The 9,949-nt window shown below is 37.1% G+C and overlaps 1 protein-coding gene across 1 annotated transcript; it reads right to left on the reverse strand.

Annotated features, from left to right (window-relative positions):
• Positions 1-6,056: 6,056 nt before the first annotated feature.
• LOC149229322 (monofunctional isopimaradiene synthase, chloroplastic-like) lies at positions 6,057-9,540 on the reverse strand (the record flags this gene model as incomplete). Its single annotated transcript, XM_089381007.1, has 12 exons — positions 6,057-6,354; positions 6,439-6,687; positions 6,808-6,946; positions 7,045-7,260; positions 7,411-7,509; positions 7,615-7,727; positions 7,837-8,066; positions 8,158-8,270; positions 8,359-8,479; positions 8,584-8,801; positions 8,889-9,072; positions 9,231-9,540. Coding segments are annotated over 12 exons (2,289 nt in total), but the record flags the coding sequence as incomplete, so codon positions are not given.
• Positions 9,541-9,949: the final 409 nt, after the last annotated feature.

Raw genomic sequence — 9,949 nt, forward strand, 5'->3', positions numbered from 1 at the left:
ATGCATCAACAAAACAAAGATACAATGCAAGGAAACACAGTTTATAAATACATGAATGAAGTTAGAGCATGATTGATGAGTTCTAAGTAACATGTATTCATACCACTACAAGTAAGTGAAAGAGGAAAGCCATGAGACAATATGACGTTAAAAACTCTCTTTGAATCCTGAATAGTGAAGCCAAAGCATTCTACCTAGCATGGAAGTCAAGGCATTATAGAGTTCAAGTGCAGAAATGAAAATACAAAACAGTGAAACATAGTTAGTTTATCTATGAAGGAAGTCAAAGCATCATTGATGAGTTCTGAGTATCATAACTAAACACCACTACAATGTAAGTATTGGAAGATGCCATCATAACAAGAACATACAAGAACTCTTCATGAATCTTGAGTTGTCTAAGTAGAAATCTGCATTAGGTTAAAAATATACACAGTTTGCACATAGAGCAGCAGCTGAGCCAAAAAGTCTCCAACCCTTTGCTAATTCGACCTCTTTCTCTATATAAAGCATTTAAAATTAGGATTCCATCATCCCTCATCAAGAGAATTCGAATTTTCCATCAGTGACACCTATTCTAACCATAAAACAAACCATTAATTAGAACTAGCTGTTAACTAGGAGTGCTAGTGACTTAATACAACTAGGAGTGTAACTCCTTATCATGATTACAACAACCTTATCTAAGCATTTAAAGAATTATTTGACAACCTGCAACCTCAAGAAGTCAAATTTGATGAAGCCTCCCACGTGGTCATCTGACTGCTGAAGACAAACCTTAGAAAATAGGGAACATGTTTCCTTGTTTTTAGGTTTAGGATCCTTGAAAATGGCACATGGATCAGGGCCTTTATCTCCTCATCGATGACACATTTTTTGAAACTGAAGGAGTTTTTTGTATTCCATGATGTATAGAACAAAAACTTCTCTTAGTTTTTTAAAATACTTCTCCAGCTGTCCCAAATCTATCCTTGAAAAACACGTGTCAAACAAGAAAAAATTGTTCTCTGAATTTTGGGTTTCAAAGAAAGCTTATTATCTCCCAACTGAAAACACTTATGAAGAAAGTGAGATAGGTTATTTTATCTGGAGAGTTGATGAAGAGAAACCTCCTTCATAATTCCAAAATACCTTTTCATGTGACTAGAAACTGATCTTGAAAAAGACTGCTAAAACCAAAAGACCAAGCTTGACTTTCAGCAGTTTCGTAGCGCAAGTTTAACCATAAATTCCTCCCACCTCAGAATTAATTTGAAGAAAATGAAAGAGGTTTTTGTAGTTCAGCATGTTAGGAAGAAAAGCCTCTTTCAGTTTTCAAAATTGAGTTCTCAGCTGCTCAGGAAACCTTCTGGAAGTTAACTAGTAAAAAACGTTTTTCTGCTGAAACAGGCTGCTTCAGGGGTTTCGTAGCGCGCTACAAAAACTCCTAGTTCAGTGATTTCATAGCGCAAAACTGGTTTTTTACACTGTCTGCGCTACGAAAACACCTAGAGTGAGTTTTTCACTATGAAAACCTTGACACAAGTTTGACACATGGAATTTTAGGTGATGTGGGATCAATGATGGGCAAGAACGAAGTGTTGACCCTATTTGACCATACCAACAAGACTCTTTTATAGATATTAGACACGAAACAACCATGGAAAGACTAGACCAAGACTAACATCAATCCTTTGGAATCAAACTGATGTCAAAACACATGGTGAGGCTTTTAGGACATGGAATGAGGCTATAAAACTTTTTGGAAAAGAGAATGACACTTGTTCAAATGGGAGGACTCAAAACCTATAAGACTATGACTAGAAACAAGGCAAACTTTCCAAAGCTTAGAAACAAAAATTTTAGGGTGATAATAGTGGCTCCACTAGGGATAGTGTGCTTTTTTGGTATACTAAGAACTTGTAGCTCCAGTGCCGCTATCCATCCTTTAGAATAAAACTCTGAACTTCTGCCCAATCCTCAAGTCTTTAATGATTTCTAAAAGAAGAATTCAAACTGCACCTACTGAAACAGATGCTCAATCAACCTACCTTGAGCTTATTTGCACATTCCTACCTACCCTATCAACTGCAATATCCACTTGTAGCTCAAGGGACATGAAACTTCCAATGAAGCCAGTCGTTGATCTGATCTGACACTTGAATCTCTTGACTGTGCTTGAAGCAAAAATAAGCAAGATACTGAAATAACCAAGGCAGCATGAGGTGTAACTGTTCTTCAAGATGAAAATATAACTGGAAGCCTAAACAATAAATCTTTTCCATGTATTCAGCTATAGGGTCAAAAAACACATGGTTAGTTTGATGATTCCCATAACATTCTATATCTTCAAACAACTGATCCTCAACTACACAACATTTATTTGACAAGCTATCCAACTGCTTTTCTGAATGATTCCAACAAACAATGTAATTTTCCTCATTATTATCATCATTCTTTGGTGTAAGCTGTTGCAAGGAATTACAAAAATGAACAACCTTTTCCTCTGCCTGAGGGTCATAAAAAATTTCTTCTAGCATTTCTTCTTGGTGTTTGTAATTATGTTCATCTTGCTAATGATCCGAAGACTCACAAGTCTACTGCATCTCTACATCAATCTCAGAGGATGTAATATGATTTTCATAAGTAAACCCCTGCTGATCTTCATGCTGCATTTCATGGGATGTTATACTTTCTTCTTGGTGTTGAAATGTATTGTTATGAAGAGCCTCTAAAATTTCTTCATCCATAAATTCATCATCATCATAACAATCCTCCAAATACTGAATAGGACTTAAATAATGTTTATAGCAATCTTTGAGCAGCAATAAGGAAGGATGACATTCTTTATACATCTCATAGAATTCATCATGAAAATTAGCAAGCGAATATATTGAACCATTTTCCAAACTTTTATACCAAGACCATGCTTTTCCTTCTAAAGTGGTCATAAACATCCTCATGAGACAATCTTCAGGAAACTGAACCTTAAGATTGCGTACATGCATATGAAACCTAACCAAATGAAGAGCAGCATTGTCTTTCTTTTCATCTTTGAATATCGAAAGATCCTCTAACCAATCAACCTTTGGCATAGGATTTGGAAAACCATGTATATGAGACTGATTCATAGGAGCATACCTCGTATTCATTCTTGTAGTGGAATTCATCTTGAAACTTCATCAAGCTACTGATCTTCTAGCAGTGGAGTCACCTTCCAATTTCTTATTCGATGTGTGGAGTCGCCAAGGTAGTTTTGCAGCCTCAAAAATATGTCTAAGCTCCTGCTACCTTCAGAAGTTCAGCCTCTTAATTTCAGGAATGAATAGACTTCAGGCTCCCGGCAGACGCACCAAAATGTTATCACCAAAATAGGACCCTGATAGGCTGTTGATCAGACTATCTCGGTGTAACTATTTCAAACCAATCTTTTAGCTAAGGCTTAGCCTCCTCAGCTTGAGAGGGCTCTCTCAAAGGGTTAATGATTTAGATTAAAGATATGAATAGATGGCTAACTCTATGGTTTGTAATTGTATATGTTTATAGGTTGAAAGATGAAGGCTGGCTACCATTGGGCTATGGAGTCAAAGTATGTTTCAGTACCACATCAAGATCAACTTAACATGAAGTCAGGGCATAGAGAGTTTTTATGCATCAACAAAACAAAGATACAATGCAAGGAAACACAGTTTATAAATACATGAAGGAAGTTAGAGCATGATTGATGAATTCTAAGTAACATGTATTCATACCACTGCAAGTAAGTGAAAGAGGAAAGCCATGAGACAATATGACGTTAAAAACTCTCTTTGAATCCTGAATAGTGAAGCCAAAGCATTCTACCTAGCATGGAAGTCAAGGTATTATAGAGTTCAAGTGCAGAAATGAAAATACAAAACAGTGAAACATAGTTAATTTATCTATGAAGGAAGTCAGAGCATCATTGATGAGTTCTAAGTATCATAACTAAACACCACTGCAATGTAAGTATTGGAAGATGCCATCATAACAAGAACATACAAGAACTCTTCATGAATCTTGAGTTGTCTAAGTATAAATCTGCATTAGGTTAAAAATATACACAATCTGCACATAGAGTAGCAGCTGAGCCAAAAAGTCTCCAACCCTTTGCTAATTCGACCTCTTGCTCTATATAAAGCATTTACAATTAGGATTCCATCATCCCTCATCAAGAGAATTCGAATTTGCCATCAGTGACACCTATTCTAACCATAAAACAAACAATTAATTAGAACTAGCTGTTAACTAGGAGTGCTAGTGACCTAATACAACTAGGAGTGTAACTCCTTATCATGATTACAACAACCTTATCTAAGCATTTAAAGCATTATTTGACAACTTGCAACCTCAAGAAGTCAAATTTGATGAAGCCTCCCACGTGGTCATCTGACTGCTGAAGACAAACCCTAGAAATTAGGGAACATGTTTCCCTGTTTTTAGGTTTAGGATCCCTGAAAATGGCACGTGGGACAGAGCCTTTATCTCCTCATCTGTGACACATGTTTTGAAACTAAAGGCGGTTTTTCTATTCCATGATGTCTAGAACAAAAACCTCTCTTGGTTTTTAAAATACTTCTCCAGTTGTCTCGAATCTATCCTTGAAAAACACGTGTCAAACAGGAAAAATCCATTCTCTGAATTTTGGGTTTCAAAGAAAGCTTATTATCTCCCAATTGAAAACACTTATGAAGAAAGTGAGATAGGTTATTTTATCTGGAGAGTTGATGAAGAGAAACCTCCTTCATAATTCCAAAATACCTTTTCATGTGACCAGAAACTGATCTTGAAAAAGACTGCTAAAACCAAAAGACCAAGCTTGACTTTCGGCAGTTTTGTAACGCAAGTTTAACCATAAATTCCTCCCACCTCAGAATTAATTTGAAGAAACTGAAAGAGGTTTTTGTAGTTCAACATGTTAGGAAGAAAAGCCTCTTTCAGTTTTCAAAATTGATTTCTCAACTGCTCAAGAAACCTTCTGAAAGTTAACTAGTAAAAACGATTTTTCCGCTGAAACAGGCTGCTTCAGGGGTTTCGTAGCGCGCTACGAAAACTCCTAGTTCAGTGATTTCGTAGCGTAAAACTGGTTTTTTACACTGTCTGCACTATGAAAACACCTAGAGTGATTTTTTCACTATGAAAACCTTGACACAGGTTTGACACATGGAATTTTAGGTGATGTGGGACCAGTGATGGCCAAGAACGAAGTGTTGACCCTATTTGACCATACCAACAAGACTCTTTTATAGATATTAGACACGAAAACAACCAGGGAAAGACTAGACCAAGACTAACATGAATCCTTTGGAATCAAACTGATGTCAAAACACATGGTGAGGCTTTTAGGACATGGAATGAGGCTATGAAACTTTTTGGAAAAGAGAATGACACTTGTTCAAATGAGATGACTCAAAACCTATAAGACTATGACTAGAAACAAGGCAAACTTTCCAAAGCTTAAAAAATTTTTTTTTAGGGTGATAACAGTAACCATTTTTGAAGAATTAATATAACATTAACCTTAACATTAATGTAAGACTAGACGGTTGACTATGGTCAACCTTATGAACCATGCTCAATCCGGTTAACCCTCTTTATCCATTAATGCAACCATTTTTGTAATTTTAATGTTACATTAGCATTAATATTAATATAACATGAACTATTCACAATTGTCAACCATGGTCAACTTTGGTTAACCATCTTCAATGTCCTTTAACCTTGTGGACTAGAATTAACCTTATCAACCCTCATCAACCATGGTCAATGAATTGACCCTACACATGTACATTGTTAATTACTACAACCATATTCACCACCATTTTCCACTTTTTATACATCAAGTTTTTTAAATTTAAATTATTTTTTTTTAATACTCTAAATCAGTGGCAAAGAAATTTTTAAAATGATATTTATTTAATACTATTTACCTCAAAAACCTTTCAAATTTGATTCGGCTAGTGTAAACACAAATTAAAATGCCTATTATAACACTTCATTCAAGGGTGCGTTACTATACCGGCATACACAACAACAATTTATTTATCTGAATCATTTATTCTACGGGACTGGTTCGAATAGGATCTTTTTGACGTGTTGTTTAATTTCCATATTAGGTGCAAGTGTGAAACCGTCTCCTTGTTGGTAAAATAGCTGCATCGATCTTGCATAGTCAAAAACCAGTCTCTTGCACTTGTCCGGCACATCTTTTGCTTTCAAAAATTCCTCTTTCAAATCTGCAAGGGCATTTTCCATAAGAGTATAAATCTGTTTGAGAGCTTCTTCCTCTGAAAATTCGGGATGGTCCTTCATGTAACACTGTATGGCAGAAGCCACTTCACCTTCACCTCTCTCAGCCTGCATTAATAATAATGAGCAACCCATCAAGTAAATTAGAAGCGATTAAGGACCGGCGTTATAATAAGAGATTGAGTACCGTGCCTGGTAAGTTTTGGTATCGTTTATCAAACGCCCTGTCAAGCCCATGAGATATGCAAATTTGGATCGGTAATCAATTTGGGAGAGTATGTGATCTGTAAGAACCTCTCCAGTGAAAAGAACACCAATCAGAACGAGAGTTGCCCCTGCTATTGAGACACTAGCGGTCTCTATGTATTCATGGAAGGACGGCACATATTCAGCTTCCGACCATTCTGCTTCTTTCGTGAAAGCTTCAAGCTGGATCTCCCACTGCCATATATTGTATGACCGATAAATCCATAATCAGTATTTAGTTACATGGGTGGAAAATAAAAAACTCGTAAACTTAGTACATACAAACTATTAAAAACTCGTAAACTTGGTACATACTAGGTTTCGAATGTAGCCTAGCACGTCACGCCCCTGCCTCTTGCGACCTTCTTCCGCTATTTCATTAACCAGATTGTACAGACCCAGGAAGCATATTTTGATGTGCTCTGGCATTCGGTCTAACAGAAAGAGATCCCATCTAAGACAAAGACAAGGAATGAGCATTGGGTCTAACAGAAAGAGATCCCATCTATTTTCTCTCCTCTATTCTTACATAAAAAGAAATCAAATCTCCACCTTTTAACTGCTTCGTTGAACAGCTTGATGTCTTCTACAGATCCATGCGCGTCATATAAGTCGTCTAAAATGACAGTGCAGATGGTAGATTTCGTATAAACGGCTCTACACGTAGCTAGCTCTGGTTCAAACATAGAAGAAGCGATTGAAAAAAATATTTCCGCCACACGGTCGCGTGTAAAATTGAGCTCTGCGAATCCCGATGATTTCCACCACCTTTGAACAATACGAGATACACTAGCTTAGCTTTCAGTACGTAAGATAGACATCACATGAATGAAACATTGGATAAAAAGAAAATAGCAGGTACGTAAGATAGGCTTAAATCACTGAATCATTGAATTAAAAAATATTAGCAAGTAGCACCTTCGAAGCTGGCGAAGCTCCTTTTGGTGTATAGACTGCACATTATTGAAGTCCAGTTTTGCCAGTTCCAAATATTTGCCGTTGTTAATGTATGGCATACTGCTGATCCCGTCAATTATACATTAAAATATTTTACGTTTAGTATGCTAGACCAATACCATAATGTAAAATTATGTTACAAATATTATAGCGTATATGTCTTACATATACATAGTTTTCCCGAGCCATGCATCGTTTGGCCCGTAATTTTCAATGTAGCTTCTAGCCTCAAGCCTCGGCAGACTCCTCAGCCATGGATATTTGAGGGCGTACTCGACCTGCCAATAAAGTTGCGGAGGTATATGCAATATACACATGATCACTGATGTGAGGTTTAGGTGGCAGCAAGACTGAGATGTTAAAAGAGGCGGCAATAATATGATATACCTCTCCCCGAATGTTCTTTTTTAGACCCCATTTGTCTAACGCATCCACATCTTCCAACGCGTTCCACAGATACCTTTCGGTACAGAGTTTTGCTTCTTCCATGACTGTTTCTCCCGGAAATGCAACGTGTGAGCAACGATTGAGGTTTAACATGTCTATTACTCCTCTCTCTGTTTGACCCGAGAAGCGAAAGAACTCGCCATTCTCATCTCTAAAAGTTTTTAAAACATCTGCCAAGAATGATGGTTGCAGAATTCAATAGAGTGAAAGAAATCAAAGACTTAAAGAAATATAGCTCTCTACATCAACATTTTCATTTACCTGAGGATACATTGTATCCATGCAGTCTCAAGATTCGAAGTCCCATGGCCGTAACATCAATATCAGCAACAGGATTTTCTCTAGCCCATCCAATGCCTCTTTCGTCCCAATGGCTGCGCATCAATTTCGGAGATAATAAAATTTAGGCACAAATGAGCTGACCAAGACCTGAAGCGTTTAGAATGCTTCAAGACATAATACCTATAAATATAATCCAATGCCTCTTTGATCTCTTTTTTGAAATAGCGATCGATCCCGAGTCGTTGAACAGTATCAACGGCCCACAGACGTTCAAATAGATCAAGCGGATAGTGACACGGCGCTACAATAACAAATTCTCCGTTGTTAATATTCTTTTTAATTTAATTATTTTCATAAACGAAATTAAAAAACGACCTTCATGAAATCAAATTGTTATGTTGGTACCATGGTTTCCGAATTTCATTAAAACGAAGTTCAAGAATTCCAAGCACTTGGTGTTCCCTGTACTCATGAATACAGCCGCGGTAGATGCGGGCGAGCTGAGGAACGATCCATCCTTGGATTGAAGCTTGATGATTTTGTGCCACTCTACTATTTCTTGCAGGCCTTCCAAATAATACAAGAATATTGTTGGAACCGTATAGAGAACATCAGTAGGAATCCTGATGGAAACACCACCACGACGGTCAAGTTAATTAATAATGACAAAAAGCTGGACAAAAGAGCATCATTATCAGAATTTAACCAACCTTTTAAGCTTAGCCTCCCGCTTCTTAATGATTTGTTTGATAAATGGCAATTCATAAGGCAAATCCAAGCATAAGCTTTTAGCTTCATTTATCATTGCAGGAAAGACAAATTCAAATCCACTTGGCTGGCGATGGTCCGCCTCATCCTCCATCATTCCAGCGTGCTTTTTGAAGAATTCGATACCTACAAGATATTTATATATATTATTTAGAGCTATAAATATGGATTGTACGGAAACAGGCCGCATACCTTCTTACACCATATTGGTACAGTGAACCACTTAAAAAAACAGAGTATATCATAATTTTATTATTAAATAAAATAAAATAATCTTTGCAAACCTTTCTGCACTTGTGTCTTGCCAGTCCGCCATATGGTCAGAGTAATAATACATGCAAGAGTAGCCAGTAGTCTGTCATATGTTAAAAAGTGGTGCTCTTCTCCCCAAGAGCCATCTTTCAACTGATTTCGAAGAATCCATTGGAGTGTTTGAGGAAAGTGAGGGTGGTCAGAGCCATCAAGTGCTGGAATTTTTGCTACCCAAGCAGTGTCATAAGCAGAGGGAGCCGTTTCCCCATCACCCATACCTCTAAACATACTCTTGATCTCCGATATTAATGTCTCCACACGCTCCTCGTCCGCTGCTGCCACCTAAAATTAATACAGGTCAACCATAACATTTTAACAAATATCCGCTAATATTCTTGCGACGTCAACCTTACGAACAGAAATTGAATGAACAGCTGCTGCGGATACCGACCTTATTAGATGACGTTATTGAATCAATAATATCATCTTTCCAAAATCCTGGAGGGAAGTCTCGTTTCGCTAGTTTAGGATCAGGAAACGAATCTGCAAGTATCCCAGAAAAATGAAAAAAAATAATAGTTCAATTAATCAGTTGGAAGGAGGTTGAAAACATTTAAATTATTTTCAGCGAAGGCAGGAGAATAAGCATACCAGTCTTCTTTTTATCAGAATGGCTAGAAAGGGAGGTTCCGCCTTCTCCAACACCAGCAATGATCTTGCTTGAATCTGCATATTCAAAAGTACTAAGAAG

This window comes from Pinus tabuliformis, chromosome J (genome assembly GCF_031772625.1).
Source record: "Pinus tabuliformis cultivar Carrire ecotype Pingquan chromosome J, CPIR1, whole genome shotgun sequence".
Lineage (NCBI taxonomy): Eukaryota > Viridiplantae > Streptophyta > Pinopsida > Pinales > Pinaceae > Pinus > Pinus tabuliformis.